General features: G+C 42.5%; 1 protein-coding gene across 7 annotated transcripts in view; it reads left to right on the top strand.

Annotated features, from left to right (window-relative positions):
• MBNL2 (muscleblind like splicing regulator 2) overlaps window positions 1-26501 on the top strand; it is a 112664-nt gene that overhangs the window by 55478 nt on the left and 30685 nt on the right. For all 7 annotated transcript variants that reach the window (XM_075526519.1, XM_075526529.1, XM_075526481.1 and 4 more), the window contains 3 exons: window positions 21114-21278; window positions 24352-24552; window positions 25733-25996. In XM_075526519.1, the coding sequence (XP_075382634.1) occupies window positions 21114-21278; window positions 24352-24552; window positions 25733-25996 (630 nt within the window). The remainder of the gene's footprint in view (window positions 1-21113; window positions 21279-24351; window positions 24553-25732; window positions 25997-26501) is intronic.

The following is a 26501-nucleotide window of genomic DNA, read 5'->3' as shown; positions in this document are numbered from 1 at the left end:
ATATATATATATATGATATATTTTTTTTATATCTGTCCTTCGCCTTGCCTGCTGCTCAGCAAAGGTTTTCCCTTTAGCATCCCGCTGCAGTGTTTTAGAGGCAGGAGGGCCGTGAGCCCACTCGAGTGCTTTGCTTATTAGTGCTCTATTGAGCAAGGACTTCTGAATCCCCGATACCATTCTGGTACATCAGCAGATACCTATTTTATTAATGACCGGTTAGAAAGATATCTTTGAGGGAGTTGTGGAAGTCAGAGATTTCCATGCTGTTTTTTATCATGGGCAGCCACGTCACCTCCTCGCTAAAGTTATTTACGTGGGTGGGGTCTCCATACGAAACGTGGGTGGGGTTTTTTTGGAAGGATTTTTTTTCTGCTTCCATCAGGAGACTTCCCTATAGCTTCACTTCTCATGTGCATTCTTCTAATTTCCAGTGTGGATTTATTCACTGTCAGTTTACCTCCGTTCAGCTGAATGCCACTGTTATTCTGCAGCTGAAGCAACCACGTTCCCCCTTCCCACCACCCCTCCCTGCCGCCCCAACTTCTCCCAGGACATTCACTGGAAACAGGCATACCCCTCCTCAGCCTTTGTTTTACTCAGAAAAAAAAACCCACCACGCTCTATTTCTCTGCTTGTAAGACAGGCTTTCCTTTCCTTGGGTCACCTTGGCAGCCCTCGCCCGTGCCTGCTCCAGGCCGAATCTGTCTTATTTGGATGTTGGTGACCAGAAGCACGCGCAGCATTGCAAGTAGAGATTGACCGTGAGAGAAGCAGCCTTGCCACAGCAGCTTGCTGCCTCTCCCAGACAATCCTTGTTTGATACATCCTTGGGGCTGTGATTGCCTTTTCCACGGTTTGTCACACCGATGTCTCCACTGTCAGTCAGTGATTGATCAAAGCATCCATGATCTTCTCCTCTGCCACCGCCAGCTCCATCCCCAGGTTGTAGCCGAACACCTTCCTACACCTTCCTTCGAACACCAGTGTCTGCACTGATCTGTGGGGTTCATGTCGCTGGCTAGAAATACTTTATTCTTTAGTACGGGTTCTCATTCTCCGGATTTCAAGATCATCTTCTGTCATACCCTGATTCTTCTCTCTTCCCATTGCCAAATGAGCTTGAGTCATCAGCACATTTCATTAGCTTATCTGGAGCTTCTGAAAAACATGGGTCTGGTGTCCCGGAGATATGAAGCTTAACAGTGTAATCAAAGCAGCTGGTTTCTGCATCTGTGACTTTATAGCCCCCCCAGCCTATGTCCCCATGGACGACTTCTCCTGGGACTGATCCCATGTCCAACTAAGTCAATCGTAAACCTCCAGTTGATTTCATGGGGCACTTCACTGTCCCTGCATTTTCTGTACCTTTCGAAGTGCAGCCTGTTTTGCCTGTTTCCAGTATGGTGCCTTAATGGTTGTTCCCCTGCCTGGGGATTTAAGTGGAACAGGCTTTCCCTCTGTCTGAGGTATATACTTTTGAAGCTGTATTTATAATCCATTAATTTAAATACTTTGGGAGCTCTCAGCTGTGATATCATGACATGAATCCCTACCTGTAGGTTTCCGTGAGGACCTTTTTGCAAGAGAAAAAGCCATTGACACTCATAGTCAAGGGTTCTTAAAAATTACCTGGCCAGTGATGTGCATCAATATGCGCTTACACTGTTTCTGTGAATAGTAAGTGAGATTCTGTTTTTTTCTTGCTCCTGCAGGCTTCTTTTTTAAAAAAAAAAAAGGGAGGAAATCTGTAAGATTTATCTTCCCCTCAGTTCTCTTTTTATTTTGAAAGGAATGTTTCATGCTTTTGCAAAGGGGGTGTGTGTTGGACTCTTTGTTTTCTTTTGCTTTTTTCCCTCTTCTGTCAAAATTCCATCTCTGTTTTCCATCAAGGATATGTGAAAAATATTTTCAATATATATCATTAAATGGTTTCCTTGTTCTTATACTACTCCCTAGGCATCTGCTGCTGACTGCTTTTGGAAACAGGATACTGGGCTGGATGGACCTTGGTCTAACACAGTACAGCTGTTTTTATTTTCCTAAACGCTGAATCATTTGTCAGAAAAAGTGATTTTTATTTATTTACTCGTATGCAGCTGCAGTGGCTTTTGAGAAGCAGAGTCTGCGGTTTGCTCTTGAGAGTATGAAGACAAATTCAGAGGTGTACAACGGCTCATCGAAGTAATTATACAAGCGTTCCTAATTGTAACCTTCTGCTGAGCGCAGAGGCAGTAAGCGTGTGTTGCAATGGAGCGTGCAACTTGCAGAAAGTCTGGATGTTTGAGGAGGAGAAGAGCTGGAGACCCCAACAGCAGGGAAAGAGGGGAGCTACCCCAGGTTGCACTCTGGAGGGAAAAAGGGGTGCCGGAGGGGAACAAAATCTGCCCGAGACTTGGTAGCTGTTGTTGCCGCTGCTCGGGAAGGGGAATAGGAGAGAACTGAGGGGGGGGGTCCAAATTCCATAATAGCTTATCAAAACTGTAGATGGTAAATCTTTTATTAAACAGTCAGTTTACCAAAACTTTAAGGGCCCACAACGACAACCTTTCACACATTCTTTTTGAAACTTCTATGTTTTAATGTTAATTTTGGTCCTTAAATATTTTTTCCTTTTAATATGTAGAATAATAAAAAGTTAGTGTTCTTTTTTTTTAAGAAGCACACATGGAAATGTGAACTCTATTGCCTTATAATGTTCATTTTTTTGTATTCCTAATTGTATACCACTGAAGTCAGTAACAAGTCTGTGGTATGCTGCAGTGAGCCCAGACGTGGCTGGGAATCATAGAAATACTGTTATTAATGACACTGGACTAATGAAGATGGTCTTACAATGATAGCCTTGGAGTGAAGTCTTTTAAGATTCCTGGGCATTAATTTTACCTGTTTACATGGCCATATGTAAAGGTGAAAGTTTTCTGGGGATTAGGATTTGTGTTCACAGATTTTCCAACCAATTTCTACATTTGGACTTCAAAGTTAGACTTTTACTTTACTTTCACTGTACTTTTACCCATTTAATCATCGGAACTGATTTTGTAATAAAGTGCACTATCATCTGATTTAATTATTTTCCCCAGGGTTAGTGTTTTTCACTTACTGCAACTTTTTTGCAATTTTATCGTTTGATGCATTCGCCTTCTACCTGTATGTTCTTTTTTATATTTTTAAAGGGAGATAGAAATTTTGAAAACATTGACCCTTATTTTTATGTTATAAATTCTCAGAGCATTTATAGATACTGGGCTTTGTTGACTTGTTGCTCAGGAGTTAGTTAAAGTTGGCTGAATATCTGTCCTAAATACTTCCTGGCTGCGGTACTTGGAATAGCAGTTTTCACTTCTCCGGTGATGGTGAACTAGCCAACAGGCAATATATTTTTATCTGACTCCACTGTCCTTGAAGCACTTTCATTTTAAGGAATGCCAACATGTTTTTTGTTTTTAGGTTTAAACAAAGAAAAATTTAAACTTCTGGAATATGATTTTATTTTTTCTAACTATAGGGCAGCTAAAGAGATATAGGAATATTAGTGTTAGCCCCTAATCTATTCATGAACATGAGCAAGAGAAAAGACCGGATACAGTTTGGTTTGTATGTAAGTTACCTTTCCAAAGGGAAGATGTTGTTTATCTGAAGGCCATTAAAATAGGTGCTTATGTATAGCTAATTATTTGAACACACAATCTCAGGCTGGCCCACTCCATGTTTTGTGGGATCTGCCAGTGCTAAGGTGAGGAGGGTTGGGTCGGGTTGGGTTGCGTTGGGTAAGGTAGGGTTCTTTGCTGTCTTTTCTTCTGGGTCCTCAAAGATGGGCATTGGCTTGTAGAGAGCACCAGCAATCCCGCAGCTCCCGGTGCAGCTACTCGGAGCCATCCTGGATAATCCCTCTGTCCATGTGGCAAGAGGCAATGGGAACTGGGGGCACTGAATATTGATGTGGAGTACGGTGTGGTGTCCGGCAGCTGAGGGACTCCACCGGCTTCTGTAGACAGCTTGCTGCGTGGATCCATGAGCCACGGTGCCTGCCTGGGCCATGCACGGGCATGGAGAACTGTCGCAAAATGACTCTCTCATTCCCAGACTGGCAAATGCTCAATTACCCGTACTCCCCTACAGCATTAGGGGGTTTGTGGGGCTTTTTAGTGTTGGAGAGCAGTGGTAGCCATCATGTTTCCATCATAGCAGGGTTGTCATTGTCCTCTTAGCTGCAGTCAGAGAGATCTGAAAAATACTTCATCGTACATCTAGGGACTAGTGTGTGTGAGTTTGTTTTTAATAGCAAGCATAAAAGGTAGATTTAAAGCATTAGAATCATGTTTTAGAGGTCTTCATAGGTTATCAGCTCTTTGTGTGTCTGCAAGAAGTACATGATAAATTGGCAGACAGCTGTTTGATGATATATAAATTATTGTCTGGTACTCAAATAGCTTAACATTTTCCAACTGTGATCGGATGTATCTGAAACTGTTCCGCTTTACTCTCAGAGACCTTCAGTTCCTCATTAATTCTAGTACTCCTTAAGTAGTTAACAACTCTGTGTAAGGCTTTGTATTTCCAAAGAGCCATATTTAATCACCTGGTGATTGGCCTTTATGTTGGCCTTTATGTTGGGGTTTTTGTTAAATGCTGAGAAATGCTTCTTTGTATCAGACTTTCTGGTGTTTTTGCATTGTTTCCGTGTAGTCTCCAAACTGGTAATTCCACTTGTTAAACTGGGTTGGCTTTTGCAATCTCCTTTGTTGTGGGATTCTCCTTTGCTTCCCCCAGTACATTCCAGAAATTGTTTGCTCGCAGGCAACTCTATTTATAAGCTTGTTTCATTTCTGTTTGATGTTTGAAAAGGTTTTTCATAGCTCTTACCTTTTCTTTGGTTTTGCTATGATATGCTAATCAAATGTACCTTAACTAGTTAAAACTGAACGCTGTGTTTGTTAAATACAACCAGCCAAGGGAATCCTTTGGGCATGCATCCCCATTCTTTGCTGCCTCTCTATTTCATTGTTCTCAGGATTATAGCATGGGAAAACTAATAAAGCGTGGTCTGCAGTATGGTGGGTGGCTGCACATATGATGAACCTTCTATTGAGGCCTTGATACCTTTAAAATTCACTGTGTTTCTTCTTCTCAAAGCAGAGTTGACATTTAAAGCTAATTTGGCATTCTCTGTTCACTGAAACTTCGAGACTGGGACTACCATTGCTGAGAAGAACTCGGATAAATACTTGCTGATGAAACACTGGGCTTTCAGTGTGGGATGGTAAAGTAAAATAAATAAAAAGCCTGGTGACATCTACTGGAGGAGACAATTTTCTTTAAAAATGTTAACAGCGCTGCTGTAGTCTTAATGTCAACTTAAAATTCATTAAAAGACGTTTTCCCCATTGGCAGTTTCTTCCTTTCTACTAAAGTTACTTGCCAAGGAAGATTGAGATTGTTTGCTATATTCCACATGATCTGCTGTAGGAAGGCAAGATACTTGTAATCAGTCTGCTTTTAAGATATCTAAAAATCTATGAAAACAAATGGAACTAAATAATTGTAAAGCTAATAATGATGTGCTTGGGGTGCCTTCGTGTTTAACTCATCCCCAAAGCAATCTCTGCATCAGAGGCCATATCTTTAGAGGTGTAGAGGTACCCTTATAAAAATTCCACTTTTTGTATGTGGTTGGTTGCCTATATATATAATCCACATATCCTGCAGTGTGTGGCTTCCCTACCAATAAGGGGAGATGAGTGCAGTCCTTCCAACCTCCTGCATCTTTTACCCGTGTGCTTGCGATCTATTTGGCAGTGCCTAGGGTCAGAGCTTTGCCCTCGTATGAAGATGCTCCGTCTGGCTCATAGGCCTCCCAGAGGATCCCTAATGAGTTTTAGGTTCCCATACTGTGTTTGTTGGTACCCCTACAGAGCAGCTTATGTGCCCCCAAGACTGGCCTAAAGATGTTAAAACCTCTTTGAAAGTAGATCTTTCTTTTTGCTTTCACTGTTTTATTTATTTACTAAGTAGTATAGTGCAGGGATTTAATAGCCTGAAGAGCGATATTTTGTAGGCTGCCTTGTGAATGAGTGGTAGGAGGTAAATGACAGCTTGTGTCAGGAGCTGTATCTTTTGGGCATGATTTTACATTACATTTGACAAGGAAAACCTAACTCTAGTCTTTGTCTTCCTAAGATGGCAAAATAGCTACATACGCCAACCTTCATGTGGTCACTGTTGGTTGAGAGAGTCCCCTCTCTGCTGCGCTGGAAACCCATGATGAATGTTGCTAGGTACTACAGACTGGTTAAAACATTTTAAAATGGTTTTAATATGTTAGTGTTAAATTTGTAGAATTGTCTAAACTCCCTCCCACCCTCTCTCCATCCAGACGCTGAATCTCCAATGATTAAACAAGGGAGTTGGTTAAACCCTGTCTGGATGCTGGTTAGTGATCTCATATTTTGACTATTTCTCCTGATGAATGGTACTCATCCATCACAATTTTTCTTCACTGAAAAGCAGCAGGATGGGAAAAAACACTGATTTGGCCATTTAAATACTTCTTTTCCAGACTGTCTGCAATTACAAAGGCTTTTAGAAAAATCTGAATCAGGATTGTTTCAATTATGATTAACATTTCATACCATGCTACATTTTAACCTGAATGTCCTTCAGATTGAATTTGACGTGCCACGGCAATTGTAATCACTTTATGATGTGTGTATCAGACAATAAAAATAGAAAATAGAAACAAATACTTCATGGCTCCTGGCTGTGGAAGAGCCACTCTTGTGAAAAGCATGAGATCATTATGCATTTTTTTCTTCCATAAAACTTTGTTTTGGTTAGTGGAGTTTTAGTTTAATATCTTCTTCAGCCTTGTGACATTTATAAAGAATATTTAACCCAAAGTCCTGCAGTGTAGCTGTGATGAATGATTCTTCTGGGAATGATGAAGACACGGTTCAGCTGTGCTGCCAGGCCAGGTGGTGAGCCAGATACCTTCTCAAAGTCTGTGTGCAGTTTTGAGGACTTGGTGGTTGTGGTCTTCTCCTCCTTCCTGCTCCAGAGAGGAATGTTCTCAGCGCTGCTGTTCTCTCCAGTCCTGCTCGGGAGCAGAGAGGGAGAAGGTCTGTCAACCGCAGGTGGTGTAATCTTCACCTAGAGTTTCTCACTTGGTTGTTGTTGCCACTTCGGCGTAAAAAGCAGTGACGGAAGCCTTGGCTGTGCCCTTGGCTTCTGACCGCATCCTGCCTCCTCCTCCTTGGCACCCAAACAAAGGGAAGCATTTGACAAAAAGATGTTTGATGGGAATCTCCGTCTTGTGACTGCTGCTCAGATAAGGTGGAGGCAGTGAAAACACTTTACCCACAAAGGAAAGTCATAAATTATGTGGTCCTTTGGTTCCTGTTTTGAGAACAGTATTTCAGACCCTGTGTTAGTTTCTCCTGAGAAACAGATGAGAGTGGTGCCAAACCTGTGAAGGCTTCCAGGAGGCTTCCACTGAAAGCTGTCAGTTTGTCACTGTTGCAGGGGAGCCTGCTTGTCTCCTATAGAAACTTTAAGGGGAAGGAAGAACAAGTCACAAAGATGGTTCCTTTATCCAAGTGGGTTTGCACATTTTATAGTAGATCTTGTTCTAGCCTGCCAATACTTGATGAACTTCTTTTACCTGCTAAGAGTTAGGGTGGGAAGGTATCATCTTCATAATGCCGAAGAAGACAAATGAGAGAAGAAGTCCTTGTTCAAGTCAAATGGTCATGACTTTTTTTCTTTCTGCATAGATCATTAGGGCTTTGCTGTGACACTGGAAGGACTTGGTACACTGGTACACGATCCCTTTTGATGCAATTTGAAATATAACAGTTTGCCTTGAAATGACGTTTATATGCTTATAGGCATTATATTCTCCAAAACGCTGTTCGGTAACTCTTTATTCTGTCTGTGGAGTGCATCAGCTGGGACGTGTAATGATTACTTGCATTAAAGTATTTCTGGAACAATGGCCCAGCAGATTTCATTTTTAACGTGTTACTGAAAGTTTTGTTTACTGTCATTGTGTTTAAATACTTTCATTTCTCCATAAGTGCTTGGAGTTCCTGCGATCATTAGCCTTTGGTTGGGTGTGTTGATGAGGCACGCATGAGTGTTTTATTACCAACAGTGTGCCATCGTCATCACCTGGATTTAATCTTGCCCACCACTTTCCAAATAATATCCTCCTTTTCCATGGTTTGTAAGTCTCTCAAAATGCAATTATCTGGGCTGAAACATATGAGTGACTGACTCAGAGTGTTTATTTAAGGTTTTGGTGAAACACTTCAACCATTTTTGAGAAACAGCTGAGGCGCAGATACCTTGTTTTTCCTTCTTAAGTGCTTCTTAAAACTGGTTCAATAATAAACTTGATTTCTCATTGTTTACAGCTGAACCTCAAGATCTAGCAGCAGAAGGGTTGCTCTGATATCAGTAGTTTGCCTTACGCTATTTTTGTGAAATTTCACCCAAATTTGGTCATTTTGTAAGTGTGAAAACTCGCCGTCTATGCCTGCCTAGCAGCGGGTGTGCGCAGGCTGGCGTGCAGATCAGGCAGGCTCTGTGTGCACGGAGCTGGCTTCAGACCGAGGACCGAGCACAGCTCTCTCTGCGGTTGCTCCGTCTGGTGTCAGGTGCTGGTGCCGGCAGCGGGGAAGAGGCGATGCCGAAGGTGAGAAAAGGCAGAGGAAGAGGAGAGCTGGGACAAGGTGGGAGTTTGCCCAGGTGAACTGTGTGGGAGCCAAGAGTTGAGGAAAATGTGTCGGAGATACGCTGTCCAGGTAACATTAGCGTGCGCTCTCTTCCAGCCTTGTGTTTTCCTCTGCCTCAGTGGGTGCACGTCACAGACAGCTTTCTGGAGAGGGGATGGCGTGTGGAGGGGGTCAGGTCTCCATCCGAAGGGTGCTGGTGCAGCAAGGGAGGTGGGCAGTGGCAGAGTTGGCAGGAGTTGGCCGCCTGGTCAGGGGTTCACTGCTCCTCTGGAGGCCAGCCAGCGAGTCCCCAAAACTGGCATCTTCACCGCTAGCTCTTAGGTGGTTGGACTGCCAAAACCCAAGAGCAGTAGGAGTCTAGTGGAGCACCTGCATGTGCCACACGGATGCAACGGCAAAGTGGAAGGAAGGCAGAGATCTGCGGCCAAAAACTGCAGGCACTTCTCAGCTCTTTAACCATATTTGGTCTCAGTTTTTTCTGCGTATAGTGGGACTAATGCTGTCTCATCTCACAAGAAGACCAAGAAATCCATTAATAATTTTAACAGAGCCATTCCTTATGTGATCCTATAGAGCCAGCCCTATGGATAGGGCCAAAAGGAGGTAAATATCTTGCATTCAGACCAGGAGATAGATGAACGTGCATTAGAGGAGTACTACTATCCACTGACTGTCAGGGTTAAAAGAAATACCATTTGACTGCCTATTGCTGTCTGGAAAAGAAGACGGTGTAAAATAGTAGATGCAGTCATGTAGCTGAGGTTGTTATCACATCTACTCATGACACTGATGAAGACAGGTACCATGGACATCGGAATACACTGACAATGTTGTTCCAGTATAATAAATGGTAGGGAGTCCGGTGCGTGTGTTCCCCTGAAAGTCACGGATATATGCCTTGGAAAACCTAGAGGCAATATTTTAATTTGAGATTAACCTAGAATTTTATTTAGTCGGTGCTGAATCTGTCTTAGGGAAGAGAATAAGTATCTGCTCCTTCAACACAGTATTGAGAAGGTGTAAGCACTCTCAAGACCACAATCACATATTCTAGTACTTAGATGAATATAGCATTCAGGGAAGGTAGTAAGACACTCTAATGTGTCTTATCTTTTCTCATAACCGTGATTTAGCTGCCTAATTCTGTAAGCTACCGTTTGAGATAAACGTAACTGCGTTATACTTCTTGCTATTTTTGCTAGATCTTCTGGAAGCTTCCTAATACCAGGTGGAGGGGGACAGACAGCCCTTCAGCAAAAAGGGGTTTTTTGAGTTACTGGGGTGCCAGGGCTTCATTCTTTCCTCTTGCTTGAATTTCTGGACCCCTTGCCATCCTCCTCACCCCCCCTTTTTTTTAAGCTGATCTTGTTTGTTGATTCTCTGGGTATTTCTCACTGGTAACTCTCACGTCCTGCTGCTTTGGGGCAGGGGTCTCACTGCCCCTCTTGCTAGGAGTGCTGGTTTCCCCGTTCCCTGAAGAGGGAAATCCGAGGTGTGTCGGACTGCAAGAAAAGATAGAAACTGAAACGCATCACTGATGTTAAGAAACCAATTCCCAGAAGAGGAGGAGCATGGACTGGGTATAGAAAAGGCTAGGAAAGGTGCTTGCTTACCTTTTGCTTTTCAGGTCAGGCACACTTGGTTGCTCTCTCTAGGTGGTCCCATAGTGATAGGGTGTCTTTTCATCTTAAGAATTTGTTTGCCACGTCTCATGTGGTTGTAGACAGTATGGGGGATTTTACGTGCGAGTCTTCTTTGGAAATGCAAATATATTTTCATTTTTAGAGTTTTTTCTTTAACTTGTGCTTTTTAATGCAGTTCCAAATACATGAAGTTTCTAAAACACCGAGAAGTTTCTGGTGTTTTCAGCAACTTTCCAGGGAGTTGAGAGCTGGTGTCAGACTCCAGCCCTCGCTGGCTCGTCCCGGGAGCAAAGCCGATGATTTATTAATAACGCAGCTGCGGTTCCAGTGCTGCTGCTGATGGTGGGTAAACACTCCTCCTCTGCAGAGCAACAAGACAGTGTACTTTTCACCTCTGCAGTTACGTAAGGTGTCCTCGGCAATTTGTGTATTTAACTCGGCCCTTGCTTTTTCCTTTAGTTTGTAAAGCGATTGGCCAAGAAAGTGTGAAATCCCCAAGAGGGAAGAGGCCCAGCAAGCCCCAGCTGGACTGGGAGCCCCGGCACGGTGTTCGGCACACACACGGACGCTGGGTGGCCTGGCCGGGGTGAAAGCATCCCCGCGAGGAGCGGCAGAGGGACTCGCTGACGGCAGATCAGGTCACCCCTGTAGCAGTTCATGGCTGCTGGGCATCCAGCTCGAGAGCTGGGGGCTGTGACACGCCAGCGGCCAAGGTGGTCGCTTGCTCCCGGTACGTTAGGTCCTCCCTTCTCCGTAGCCCACCAGCGGAGTCCCTTGGTACATAAGGGACTTGCTACATTGTGCTGATGACCTTTTCCGTATGGCGGGACTATTCCAAATAATGGGCCTTTTCCAAATCTCTTTTGATTGACTGCAACTCTCAAATGAAGCATCTTCTCAAGGCTCCCTTGGGCAGGTGACGCGCTGTAGGAGGCTAGCGTGGTTGGTTTTACAGCGCTCTCCTCCCCTTTCCTTCTGATCCGGTCAGCCAGGCTCCTCACTGCCAAGACATGTCTCCTGCTCCTTTTTGATGCCATATAACCAATTTTATGGCTTTTTCTGAGGCGCATTAAGATTCCCACTGTGTTGCTGAGGGAGCCGTTGTCAGCGTACCAGCCCATTGCCTGCTCCTTGCTGGGCTGCTCACCATTCAAGCTCACAGGCATCCCGGCAGCAAAGACCTGTCCTCACTACTCGCTCTTTCTTTTCTAACCTGGTTATGGTGGAGGACATGCGGTATGGACGTTGGAGGGTGTAGTCCATGTGCTGAGATGTGGTAGCTTTCCTTCACAGGCTACCGGGAGAGAAATAAGGTGTCTCAGGGCTCGACTGTCAGTTCTGCAGTTATCTTTGCCTACCTTTTCACTGCACAGTGGTGTTTCCAAACCAAGGGAGTTTAATCTCGGTCCTGTTCGTATGAGCAAGCTTGCATTAAAGTCAGTATACGTCTGCTTGAAGGCTTTTATGGGAATTGTAAAGGAGAAAAGAGGTACGTCAGGCAGTGGCACCATGCCATGCCCATCTTCTTGCTTGGTCTTCTGCTGTTCTTCTGCTACAGCACTGTTGCCTTTTCTCTTGCCAGCTGACTTGCAGTCAGACAACTTAACCTTCCTTTACTGGCATTACTTCTGGAATGGCTATTTTTGTCTGCTCTTGAGATACTGAGAAAAGTTGAAGAAAATTGCCTCTTTCCAAGCTGTACTTCTTTTACAGTTCAGTCAAGTTAAACTTAATGGTGGAGTGTGGTGTCTACCAGCAAAAAATCTGTGTCGCCTTGAGTTACCATGTGGTCCCACCTGCAATTTACACAGCTCTCTTGTGTCTTCCATGAAAACACTCGATCCTTGCGATGAGTGAATGCGTTAAAGCTGCCCAGCCATCAGTTAACTGTGTGTAATGCTGTATCATGAGACTCCATAAAGGTTTTAGACATTTTTTCTGTAATGCAGGAATCTCTGAATACGTTGACTTCTCCGAACAGGCAGAGTTGGAGGGCTTAAATCACCGCTCTGCTACTGCAACCCGTCTCGAGTCGCATGGCAGGCTACATGTAGTCCTTCCACGGGAGGAGCTGTATGTTGGTTAGAGCCCTGCACAGGGCGACTTTGCACCCTCTGAAGAGTCTGACCACCCATGTAATAGAAATCAGACATTTGAGGAATTTTAGCTAAGTGAGGTCACGCTTCCCTCTGCTTTCTTTATGTTCATTCCATGGGGGTCTTCCATGGGGGTCATTCCACGCGTTGGCTGCCTCTCGTTCTGTGAAAGTTGCCTGCATTCATTAGAGCGAAGCTTTATTTCAAGGGTTGTCCACAGTTGCTTGTGATGTACTGATCGACGCCGGTAGCCAAACATGAAGTTAAGATAAAAATAACTGGTTTAGATTTTGAGTGCCAGTGAGGGGGAAAAATGGGAAACGAAAAAGAAAAGGAGCTAAATAATTGGGGAAGAAATAATCTTTATTGCCCTATTATTCTCAAATTATTTTCGAGGCAGTAAACACAGAAATAAAATAAAATTATATTAAACTGTTGTTTCTTTGTCTGAATTTTCTTTGTCTTATTTGTTAGAGTAATCTTGAGGATGTTTGTGAAATGACTTACAATTTCATAACTGTCTTTTTTTTTTTGGCGTCTGTAATATCTGCTTGAGTTCTTTCTCTTCTGAGCAATTTAATATTGAGTACACTTCCCTTGATATTGCAAGGCAAATTATTAAACCATTCTCTATAGCCATCCTTCTCAACATTTGTTTGAAAGAGCATCTTGAGAGACTCGGAGCTCTTTGTGCATTGCAAATGTGCTCTTCATTAGAACATTTTGTCTTTTTCCATTTAAGTAAATATCTCCTATTAAGTCTTTAGTGTTAAGACTCTTACATCATTTAGACAGTCCATCTTTTTGTAAGACTTCAATTTTTCTTCAATATTTTTCTATTTTTTCTGTCAGTTACAGGCATTTCTTGTTCTCTAACTTTATGAATAAAATGATCATTTTTATTTTACCAGCTTTTAGTTTCTTACAAATAATTGAAATCATTAGAAGAGCAGCTAATGAGTTTTCTTAGCTTGTTGGAAACTGAATCAAGCTGAAGTCACCTGAGAATTTTTTCCCTTGTTTTCCTTTTCTACGTTAAAGGAAGAAAGTGAATTTGCCTTCTACTTTTTCTTGAAGCGGAAGCGTGTAGGTGCATATAAATATGTATGCACACTCACTAACTTCGGTGGGCGGACTTGCAAGGTGGCTTTAGAAATACAGAATTAATTTCTCAGCAAAGTTTCTGAGTTGTTTTTGTTGGTTGTTTTTGTTTGGGTTTTTTTTTTTTTCCTGGGAAAACAGATAGAACAGCTGAAATATTTCAAGTGTAATATAAGAGATGCTTGTGGTTTTTTGGAATACATTTTTTCTTTTAGGTCTTTGTGCTGGTAAGGTGTATGGCAACAAGTGAAGTTTGAGGCATTTGAACTCTCCATCAAAAGCTTAATATTTCCGTTACTAGTACAGTTTGGTCCTTTTGAAATTATTTTTCTTTTTCTCAAATAGTTCAAGTATGTCTCATTTTCAAGATAGGGGATCTTATTCTGCTCTCCATTTCTTTCTATAAAATTAGATACAATTCTACTTAGGCTAAAGGAATTGTGTTTTCATAAGCATGCATATTTGCAAGTCAACATACTCTAGATATGAAATTATGCAAAATTCAAAAAACATTTGAAGCTTTTTCGTATACCTTAAGGAAGAAATAAAATGCTAAGTTACATTTTTAAAAACCTATGGCTAGTCATTCTTAAGGCTTAACTAAATCCCCTAAGTCCTTGCACATATGCTTAACTCTACGGGCATGTGTACTACAGATTGTGTGAGATGGTACATATTCACAGCAAGTGCAAAGGGAATACTTTACTGGAGGTGTGGTATCTGGTTTTTTACTTTCTGAGAGAAGTTAGGAAGCAGATAGACCTGCATAGGAAAATTGAATTCCCACGTTGTGATGCTAGATGGAAAATACTTTTTAACTCAGTCCAAACTGAAGTCTAGTAGTTTTCCTTGAGTGCTGAAAGTGCCGTTGGTGATTGAGCTCATGTACTAAAATATATAGGAAGATGCATAAATGCAAGTCCTGTAGAACAAGAGGAATCATCCCTCTCTGCATATGAATACACAGTCAGTGTTTTCTTTAGATCATTTTTTTCCTTTTTGGTATTTCTGCATTTGAAAAATGACATTTGAACTGGATGTTTTGGGGTGGTAGAGTTAGCGTGGCTGTCTATGGACAGGAGCAGAAGCTTAAGTATCTCAAAATACCCTGCCCTCCTATTGACTGGGTCTATTTTTAGTCCCAGGGAGCCCGGGATTATTGTAATTGAGATGTTCCTGATTTATGCAACGGTGAAATTGTTAAATTGATTGGGTGAGGCCACACACGTTCCCAACCAGAATTTTCTGAGGGGCTGCCGAGGGGGAATCCCAAAGGAGAAAAAACAATTTCTGCTCTTGTCAGAAACTCTTCCAGAGGAGTATTTATGGCTTAGGTACCTCCACAGCTGCTGACACTGCTGTCTCTGTGGCTATTCTTGCTGTGTGCTGCCACCGCCCCAGACAGCGGCCTGTGCTAGCTCTTGCTCTGCCAAGGTTTGAACAGTATGTAATATCTTCAGCTATCTAATATCAATATCAAGCAGGTGATGTCTAGCTAACCAGCATGCCCACAGTTGCAAGGGCATTAGTTTATTAAAATGTGATCTGATCTTTACAAGCATGAGCAAGTTTGCTGAAGCTGCATGATACGGAAAATTGCAATTTTTTTTTTCCAGGAGGTTTCCAGAGGTGGTTGTGGCACGAGGTGATCATTACTTTTTAAAAAAATTTTTGTGTGTGTGTGTCTTTTCTAACTCCAGCAAATGTTTGGACCTCATAGTGTCTATCAGGAAACCAGAAAATCTTTTTGCCCTTGTAGAACCAGTTGCTCAGATGCCTTCTAAAACCATTCATGTCTTGGAAGTCATATACTTTTCTTCCCCCCCCCCATAAGACTGCATATTTAATCCTGAGAGATCATACAATTTCATCTGCATTTGTTAGTTTTAGCTTGTTTTTTTAAGGAAACAGGTTTTTGCATAATTGCACTATCCATATTTTTGCCGGCACCCTAATAACTTTTGAACACCCTGGCCAATTTAAGCGAAGTTGCTAGAAGCAGACATCTCAAAGACATATTGCAAAGTTCTTACTGGTCATGCAGAAATCAGTGTCTGGGTAGAAGAGAGAGGTCCAAATGACTACCCCGTTAAGGAAAAGGCTAGAGCGTGCACTGAGCAGCTCCCGAGCATGGTCTGCCAGCCGCGTGCACATTTTGGCTGGCCCTTCAGGACATGCACGGCTTGAGCAAGTTATATTTATCGTGTGAGTTGTTTCCTGGTCTATAGTTAGGAGAGGTGGGAGGGTGTTCTGGGGGAGAAGGAAGGAGGGAGGTGGGCTACAGGAGCAAGCTGGGAGTTTAGGGAGAACAGAGGTGGGTGGGGGGAGCTGGAAGCAGCGTGCGGAATGAGGTTAGGAACGAGGGACAGACATCTGCAAGGAAGGAGGCCCCCTGTTTCTGCTCCGCGTTGGATAACCTGTCTTTTGAAGGTGATGGGGTGTCCCATGTCAGATGTTAGGCTATGCTGTGAGGTGGGGGAGGCATGCTCTGTTATTTCCCACTAACAGTATTAATAAATTGCCTCGATTAACTTTTGGATGCTCAGCTTCAAGCTGAACTTTCCCCATTTCAACTATTTAAGGAAAATATAAATAATTTGATTGGTTTGATGATGGATAACACTGCTGCTTTGATAGGATGGCAGGTGACCATGGCTGCTGCCTTCCCAAAGTACGAGGTAAAGTGTAGAGAGAGTCTTAATTTAGCTGGTAGGGTTTAAAAAACGTAACGTGTCCCTCAGGGTTCAAACCTGAGACAGGCACACTAACAGAAGACAACAGGACGACGTTGCATGGTCATGCTCCTCCTGTAAGAGCAGCCCTCAAGGACAAGGAGGTTGTCCAAAGGTGCAGCCCAGCTCCTCACAGCTGTGCGTGGTGGGAGGACGCAAGGCAGCCAGTGTAAGCCAAAACTAGACAGGTTCAGACTGACGATAAGGAAAATCATCTTCATCGTGAGGACAGCCAAGCAGTAGATCAGATTGCTCAGGGAGGTTGTGCAGGCTCCATCCATGGAGGTTTCCAAGACCCAGCTGGAGCAACCTGGTCTGACCCCAGGGCTGACCCTGCGCTCAGCAGGTTGGACTGAGGACTTCTCGAGGTCCCTTCCAACCTGAATTAGCCTCTCCTTTCGCCAAAAAACCGTACCACATTGTGCTGCAGAAAAGTGTCTTACAGCAGTTTTGGACTGACTGTATAGATTGGGGCTGTTACATTTACTAGTGGGACTTTTATGAAAAGCATGCTAAGAATATGTATTGACCCCCATCTTAAAAGCAGAATTCAGTACCTGAGCGAAATGGTTGTGGATGCATTAGTTGATTCTCGGCTTAAGAGATAAAAGAAACATTGGTTTGCCTTTTTTTTTTTTTTTTTAAATTCAAGCATCTTATTTTTATGAAAGATAAAGGTAATTTTAGTAAGTAAAAACTAACTCACTATTATGCATAAGCAATTCCCAGCCTGGACCTGGATGAATTATTATTGTTATTGTTACTATTAGAGCAATAGTAAAACAGTGAAGAAAGCTGTGGTTTTATAAAATATTCAATACAGAGATGTGGCCATGCAACTTGTACACAGGAAATGGGTTCTTAGTATTTTAGCATGCAAAGTTACAGGGTGTTACTTCTGCACTTGCCTTGTTTTGCTTATTTTACAATTATAATTCTTAGCACATACCTAGCTTTTTACTATACACCAGTCTGTGGGCTGTCTTGTGCCATTGATTTTAGGCAAACTACCTATTGTTCTTAATAGGGAAATCTATTGATTTTTTTAAAAAAGTCAATGGTGTGACGTGGCTTGTCAAGGGATGTGGTTTTGATATTAAGCCAGTCAGGTAGCAGCTCCCAAGACCATTGCCCCCGCCGAAGCGGAGTCTCTCGTTGCTGTGCCTGGGTGATGGGCACTGGAGCCCTTTGAGTTCTCAGCTCCTTGGTGCACCCTTTCCCTCTCCCACATCTTTACTGGAACGAAGCCTGTGGCACACCCCCAACGTGAGCCACCGCATGTTCCCAGTCTGGATAATTAGCAGCAGAAAAGTAGTTTTTCTGCTAAAGCTTTCCATTACCTGCCTGAAATGTGGCCCTATGCGCTAGGCTAGGCTAGGCGCAGAGGACAAAGGCAGAGAAATGAAAGGTCAGAGGTAGGTACTGTCCTTGCAGGATGAGAGGAGTAACAGAGTGCTGGGAATATAATCTGGTGTCTGATCGTTGTTACTATCCATTGCAGATAAGGAGACAGCTCATTGAAAGTGATTTTTTTCAGGTGAACTTGCATGGGAAGTGCACAACAGCTTATGGTGTGCCTGTTGATAACCTTCGCTTCATGGGTGACAGGAGTTTCTAGGGACCAAGTTTCAAACCAGTCTGTCTGCGCCCTGAGTTTCAGGACTCTGACTCATATGTGGGAGCAGGTTAGAAGTTATATGAAGGAATTATTTTCTCTGCTGCCTGCCTCTTCCTGCTGACAGAGTTTGTGCCGCCGTGCACCGAGGAGACTGAATGTCTGCGGAGCGGCTTCTGAACTGCTGTGGTGTTAAGAGCTGAGATGAACCAAACCTCGCTCCAGAGGCTTGGTACTGATGCATCCTAAAGTTAAAGCACTCAGTTTTGTGTCTGTAGTTGTTATGAGGTGGCCTGCTAGCACAGTAGTTCTTTGCAAGAATCCGAAGTGGACCGTTATTGTAGATGTTGACCCAACCAACATGTTGAAATACTCCTGCATGTTGTGTACAGCTGCCTGTTCTGCTGTTTGGTTGATATGTGCTGTCATCTCTGTTGGACTTCATATTTGACTTTTCAATAAACAAAAAAATCCAAGGTCCCATTTGACTGAGATGACACTACGAGTTTGAATTTCTGTTCTTGCAATGATCAGTAGTTGGGAATCAGCCCAGTTCCTCTCTGAAACTGATCTCATCAGGAGTTCACAGGGACATAGAGCATTTGTTAGAAGAGGAATGAAAAGTTGCTTATAGGTGTTTTCCCACAACTATTGTAGGTCCAAAAAGTGAAAGCTGGTCTCAGAATTTATTTAATTTTGGTAGCTGGGGCTGGATTAATCTGCTCACTATTTTCAGTGTTCATTCCACTGCGGTTTATTTTGGGTCATTTAATTTCAACAAGGCTTGATCTGTTTACAGCGCTTTCTATAGTAGCGTGATGGGGCCACGCAGCTCTTTTATAGTATGTTCATTGCTAACCAGGAGCTCAAAAAACCAGTAAATGAGGCACAGACATGAATAAGTTTAGAGAGGACAGTACATTTTTGTATGGTTGGATTATTTTGGAAAGTTTTCTGAAATAACCAATCTTTTGTGCTCTGTGGGTTGCTTTGCAGAGCTTGAAGTGATGGTGTATAGTAGCTGTGTGCTTTCAGAGGTAAGAGTGGAGGGCTGGCTGAAGGCTCTCTTCAGGGTTAAGGTACTTCAAAAGCCACTGTGTTGAGAGTTGCTCTCAGTCCGTGTTTGAGGAGCACTTTTGTTTCCATAGGTAGATATTTCCATCAGGTAGTTTGAGTTGATTTTGCTGTTTTATTTTTCAGATTTGCTGTATGAACCATTCATATACAAAATAAATTAAGGTTAAATAGATGTCAGTTAAAAATGTCTTAATCAGTTGGCCTCATCAGCCAACACAAAAGCGTATGCCCATTGCCTGCGCTGAGCATGCTTGAATTTAACATTAGGAAGGCAATGGCCTTGTTCCTGCCGAATGGAAGAGCCAGCCTGCTTCTGTGTCCATCAAATCGTGACTATTTCTGGTTCTGCTCATGCCAGCTGACAAAGTAACGTTCCTTTTGTGTACTTCATTAAAGCAGACAGCATTAGTGACTCGCACAACAGAAGTCAGAAGGAAGGCATGATGTCCTGAAAATGGCTGCATCTGTATTAGCAGGTTAAAATAGCACCAAGAAGTGTTCCTGAGCACTGAGACCGGTTTTTTATTAGCAGGTTAAAACAGCACCGAGAAGTGTTCCTGAGCACTGAGACCAGTTTTTTTCTTAAATTTTTAGCTTTCTTGAACTCTTCTGGCCTCTGCCATTTAGCATACTCCCAAGCAGCGGCCAGGCGCAGTTCAGGAGAGGGCTGTTCTCAGTAGTTTAATAGTGTGCAAATAGCTGTTTGCATTCCCGTCGGCCTCAGTGCAAGAGAACCTTCCTGAACATATTTAACTCACTCCTGTGTAGGTAGTTATTACATCCTTATAGCAGATTAGAGGCAGAATCAGCAGTGTTTCGGTGTCTGAGTAAGAAGTATAACATGAACACTGTTGTTCAGGGACATTCAAAGCGTATTGAAGGTTTTGTGTGTGTGTGTGTGCGTATGCATACACAGAGTCAGTGTATGTGTGTACTGTGTGATGTTCTTGCATAGGGGTCTTAATGTTTTCTTGGCTATAGGAAGATGTTCCTGCTTGGCTACAAATTGTAAAGCCCTTATACCAGTGAACAGAAAGTTTAAAAAGCACTTTTTAAAAATGTCTCAATTCGGAAACTTACCTTCTACAAGTCGAGTCTGTCAAATGCAGTTTGATTAATGGTCTAGGTCCTCTGGTCACAGCTCTCAAAACTTTGTGACTGTTTGTGAGCCGTGTCATGGAGGACCTTCTCAACTCAGCGGGTTCTGCCCTGCAGCTGCACAACCTGCTGGTGCACCCCCCGATTTCCCTTTCTGGGGGAACACATATCAGCACGTCTTACGCTGTTCTACCTACATTTCGGTCAGCATGCGCTGCTTGTAGAGGTGTGCTCCGTGTCCATCTTCTGCAACACAAGAGGTGACAGCCCACCCATATTTTTATTGTCTCTTACTGTCTCATAACTGTGTAAAAATTCCTGGTTTCAGGTTGATCAGGAGCTCTCCTTTTGCTGTGTACCTTCAGATTTGCACTGCTTCTGAATTTAGGCTGCAAAAGTACCAGCTTGACTTCTGTTCTTTATACTTGAATGGAAATAGTTCAAAGTTGTGCTGATGTAGTAAAAACAGGAGGCCAGAAGGCAGTGGACTGGAATAAGGGTGAACGTATGAGAGAACACAAGCAGAGAGTGGCCACTTTAGATCCTTACTGCCATGAACACGCAATTATATTTTTAATATAATGTGCTTAAAAGCTGCATTTCTCTTAAAGAAGGTTTAAATTTGTTATTCATAATGTAATGTCATTTATAAAAACATTTATGTTATGGTAACACCAGCTACTCTAGCCAAGATACCATGAGAGGCAGTTCAGGCAGTCTGCATAATACTCAGAGTATTAATTGTGTAGCAGTGATCTGTACTTAACAATGAAAATGCCATCACCTATTTTCAAAGTCTTTCTCTTTTTTCATGGCTAATAATCTTAATGATCAATCAGAGGTAGCGGGCTGAGGCAGAGCTCAAGGCCATCAGCTCCTCCCAGCCTGCAACATAGTTCCCGGGAAACAGCCTGTATTTCATTAGTTCTTGCTTAGTTTATGGTGTAATATTTTGCTCGAAGGCATTAAGCTATCATCAAAAGCAGTAGACCAATTAGTGTGACTTCTTTCTCCAGGGTCGTTGTACAAGGGAGAACTGCAAGTACCTTCATCCACCAACACATTTAAAAACTCAACTGGAAATCAATGGCAGAAACAACTTAATCCAACAAAAAACTGCAGCAGCAATGCTTGCCCAGCAAATGCAGTTCATGTTTCCAGGGACACCGCTACAGCCAGTGGTAAGTATATTTCTGTGATGGTGTTATTGGTAAGTAAAGTTGAAGTAGAAGACTATATTGATGTGCAAAAGTTCTCCAAACTAGTGTCAATAAAAATAGTCCCCATCTGTTGACTTAAGGAATTGCTGAGATGCTAGAGATATGTTCATTTATATTTGCATTTGAAGATAAAATGGAGCATTGCTGTAGATTTGATATATTTTTTAATTCCCTTTTTTTGTTTGCCTTTTTTTTTCTTTCTTTCTTTACTTATTTGCCTTTTTTTTTCTTTCTCTCTTTTCTTTTTTTTTTTTCCTTCATTCAGTTCATGTCAGGTTTAGTCTAAATTTGCAAGATTTTTACCTATAATCCTTCTGGAGGTGAAAAGTTGTATAATAATTGCTAGTAAGCTATTTGAGTAGGAACGCAAAGTTCCCCTCTCAGGAGTCTATGGGTTTGAGTAGCTTTAAATAGTATTTAATCCCAGTACCAGGAACAAAGGTTAATGTCACTCAAGGTAGCATTTTCTTACTCTCTTGAAATCTGAAGTGGCCCAGAATAAGACAGAGAACTGCTGGAGCATGCACTTTACAAACTCAGCATTTTATCTTAAGGTAATGCGTATGGTGCCTGGGACACTTCAAATCCAGAAGGTAACATAAAACTAGAGTCTTGCAGGCATGAGCAGCGTCTTTGGATATACATGAAAATGATCAATTGCTCTGCACTGCCTTTGCAGTTGAGCTCCTCATTGTACCAGACTTCCAGAGCGTGGTTAGGCAAGTAATCCGAATTAAACTTTTCACACATGACTGCTAGTGATGTTTTGTCAATCTGAATGCCTGGTGTAAGGCACTGGAGTGGGATTTCTTTCTCTAACTTGAGGCATCTGGAGTGTTGGCACCAACTGCTATGTTGGGCTTCCAAAGTCCATTTATAGTTTATCAAAAGACATAGGCACTTCTGATTACTCTTCGCTTGGCTTGTTTCAGACATCTGCATTCAGATTAGACGATTTGGTTTTTTAAGTGCCTTTGTCTTTCCACGGGCTATCACAGGAGCCAAGTGTAAGCATCTCAGAGGAAGACATCTGTATTTGGTCACAGGAAGCTCACCCCAGATGCCTTTTTCAAACGTGTTTTTACACTTGAAACATCTGCTGTAAGGTGGGAGGCATGAACAAAAATTGGGTGTCAGGAGTCCCCGAATTTCTGGTACATGTTCATCTAAATGTATATTGGTATGAGGTGTTTTGATATTTCCTGGTTTTTTACTGCTTGAGTTTTCACCAGAAAAAGTTTTGATGAAGTAAGAGATTCCACCTCTTAGTATTATGAGAAAAATTGCAGTGGCAAAATTATACTTTTTTCTACTCCCCCATTTCATCATTTGAACTTGACAATTTCATTGACGTAATGCCTTCTGTACTGATTGCTGTGATAAAAGTGCTGGGTTTTATTTCTCTGTCTCGCATAAATTGCCAGATTAAGATGACTCAGCCTTGACCAAATGGATAAAAAGTGAAAGAAAATTCCATAGAAGTCATTTGACATGTGGATTTATTCTGAAAATTATATCTGATACAAAGCTGTTATTTATATTTTACATAATACATATTGTCCTCAACATAGTTGAACCGTTGTTTCGTATAAATGTTCATTATTATGCTCTAAAGAATTTAGCTCGCACTTGACATATAAGCTGGGCTTTTGATATCAAGCAGTTTTGACCTCTGACAAAAACAGCGCATTATTCACTTTCTATTCTAGGGCAGGTAGATCCCATTTCCGTACAGTTGGGTATCCTGGCTAATCTGCTGCTCAAAGCATCCTCTTGGTACTAACTCACATTCATTTATAATTTAGTAATTGGTTCCAAAGTCAAAAAACCCCAAAACAAACCAGAAATAAACCTTCTAGCTCCTGTGCTTTCTCCTGCGTATTTTCTATGTACTGTGCTTGGCTGGCTTCCCTTCTCCAACAGAGGCCGTGCAGGCCACCTTGATGAGAACGACACTCCTCCTTCGTTAAGTGTTTTTAAGTCTTTCCTTAGTGTTCTGCTGTTGCATGGTTCATTTCTAGCTGCCGGCTTATTTGGGAACTTAATTTCTGACAAACCTAATCTGAGATGCGTCCCGTTTTTCTGCATAGTTTTTCCTCATTTATAATTGTAGCTTCACTCTCTGGGGTAAACTTCAGCTCTGCAGAACTAAAGCACTTTGCAGGTCTGACCGTGGTCTGGCCATGGCGATGTTCTGCCTCCACCCCCCATGGAGCTGGTGGTAACAAACCCACCATTCTGCCTTGGTAGGGCTGCATTTTAGTATCACACAAGTGCTCTTTCTTCTGGTCATGACTTCACTGACTCGCTGTAGGAAAGCATGAAACAGATTTTTAGACCCGTATCATTCCTTCCAATCAAATCTTTTCCTAAGATGAACTCTAGCTAAGCCTGAATAATCCCTTTCTAAATATTGTGTCCAGCTGAGATTATAATATTTATTCTGCTTGCCACTGGTGACAGCTGAGCACACAAACATTCGCAAAGGTGAGGTTTTTGGAAGTGTGAGCCATAGTAACATATAATTGCAGGAGGTGGCAAAATACAGCATGCAAACAGATGGAAGTTACATGCCAAAGAGCTCGTTATATATACACTCTTATTAGAAATATGGCTTTAATATAGTTAATAATGCTTCACCTATGAAATCTGGTACTTTGAAAAATAGCCTGTTTTCCAAAGGAAAACAGGTATTGAGAAAAAGTAATAAAGTCTATGTTATTTCTACTTTTGGATGTGTAAATAAGCCTGCAGTGTAAGCTGGACATCCATAGAGATTCGGGTTCAAAGTACGACTTCCTTTGCATCGGCGGCCTCTTTTCCAATAATAGAGCTACAAAGGCGGTTCTTCGCATGCCGCTGGAATGTGTTACGTGATTAAAAGAAGAGAGTATGCCGTGTGTTTTGCCAGCTGTTTGAAATTTTTTCATTAAGAAAATGAATCAGTGCCAGAAAGAACGCACAAAAGACAACTAGTAAGCTCTTGATTAAGGGGTTGGTGTTTTTCATCTCGGTCTGTGTTTTCCTTTTACAGCCCACATTTCCAGTGGGTCCCACAATAGGAACGAACACGGCTATTAGCTTTGCTCCTTACCTAACGCCGGTAACACCGGGAGTTGGCTTAGTCCCGACTGAGATCCTACCCACGCCGCCTGTCATTGTTCCTGGAAGTCCACCGGTTTCAGTCCCCGGCTCAACTGCTACCCAGAAACTCCTCAGGACTGATAAACTGGAGGTACTGTAGACACCGCCGTGGCTAGAAATACAATCCTCTGTTAGGCCATGTGAAAGATCCTGGAGGGAAAAACACTATTGTTTTAGAAACGATGCTTAAATTTAGTTGCTACAAATAAAGACCTTGTAACCAGGCAGGATTTCTACACTTGCAGCCAGTGGTAATCAAACACTGTTATTTTTAAGTAGTGCGTTCACTCAAATTTAATACACAGTCAACAACATGAATTTTCATCTTCCGTAAAGTTCATCTCCTCCAAAATACCTCAAGTGTACATGCCTATAAAGGTATGCCTTGATGAAATAGATAACAAGCACATTTTCATTTCAGTATTAATTCTGTCCCGGTTTTTATGCATTGATACTAGGATAATTTTATAGCCTTACGGATCGATATTAGGGGAATGGTATAGCCTTTCAGCCTTGAGCTACAAATGGAGATGTCGCACGTTACCAACCCTGCAGCAGGCTGAAGGACAAGCCCCCAGATATGTGCAGAGCCTCCCTGGTGTTGATGGATCTCCGCATGGCTGGGCCCAGTGGAATCTCTGATCCAAGTACACGAGAAGGCCAAACGGCTCTCGCAGAAATGAATGTCCTTTCCCAAAAGCCTAAGCACTAGTGTCTAGAGCACGTTTCTTGTTAGGAAGATCAGCGCGTTCATTCTGCCCATTTTTGCAAGTTATTTTTAAGGAGGCTCTCCATTTTGTTTGCAGACTCCGTAAAAAAATGCAGTGCATCTGATGCATTTCTTCCCCGAGTCTCAGCAAGAGGAACTCCTTCCCTACTAGTGGAGCTGCAAGAATATAAAGTGTAGTCAGAAAGGGACTGAATATTTTGTGATTCCCAGCTAGTTTTGCAGGGCAGTTACTTCAGTAAGTATCCTTCCCAGGTGTTTTCTAGACAGGAAAAAGGAAAGGCATTTGGGAACGCTTCTGTTGCATGTCAAGTTCATTTAGCCGCTGTACCGCAGAGCTACCTGAGGAGCCAAGCACGTAAGAGTAAATAGATGCATTTCCCTCTCCCACAAGAAGATGAAGGGTTTATTAAATTGAATTTGCTGAAAAACTTGAACTAACCGGGGAAGGGGGCAGGTCTGTCTTCTGGGGGCGCGGGGCTCTCCCTGCCCTTTTGCATTGCGCCGAGCCCTTCCCCTGCAACGCGTGTTGTTTTGCACGTAGGTGTGCAGGGAGTTCCAGCGGGGAAACTGTGCGCGTGGAGAGACTGATTGCCGCTTTGCGCATCCGGCGGACAGCACAATGATTGACACAAACGACAACACCGTAACCGTGTGTATGGATTACATAAAAGGTCGTTGCATGAGGGAGAAATGCAAGTATTTTCACCCTCCTGCACATTTGCAGGCCAAAATCAAAGCGGCGCAACACCAAGCCAACCAGGCTGCGGTGGCAGCCCAGGCAGCTGCGGCAGCTGCGACTGTGATGGTAAGTGCTGGCATATATGGCTGCCTTTTTTTGACAGAAGCTCTTTGATGCCTATTTTGCTTCAGTTTAATGCTGTTTGCTTATACTTTCTTTTCTCTTTTGCCTCTTTTTTTCCTTTTCTTTTTTTTTTTTTTTGGTAAAATATAAGAATTTATGAAATTATTACTATTGCTTGATGGGAGGAAGCACTTTTTTTCTTTATGCCCTTATTTTAATGCTGTATTTCTATCCAAGACAGTGAAGCAAATGACACTCTATACCACTTCTGTTCTCTGCCTTGATTATCTGTTAAATTTGCCCCCAGTATTTCTGAGCAGAAATAAAACTGATAAGCTTCAATGTCCCCTGGAAAATAGGGGCACATACGCTGTTTTAGCTCTTTGATGACAGATACGCATGTGGAAATTTGGAAGAAAAGGAAGAAAGGCAAAGAGGGAGCTTTTGCCTCAGAGATTGGTAGTAGAAAAGAAACCTGTATTAGGATTTAACTCGCCCCACCTTAGAT

Source organism: Mycteria americana, chromosome 1 (genome assembly GCF_035582795.1).
Source record: "Mycteria americana isolate JAX WOST 10 ecotype Jacksonville Zoo and Gardens chromosome 1, USCA_MyAme_1.0, whole genome shotgun sequence".
In the NCBI taxonomy this organism is placed as follows: domain Eukaryota; kingdom Metazoa; phylum Chordata; class Aves; order Ciconiiformes; family Ciconiidae; genus Mycteria; species Mycteria americana.
The sequence above is the reverse complement of the archived record's forward strand: the minus strand, read 5'-3'. Positions and strand labels throughout refer to the sequence as shown.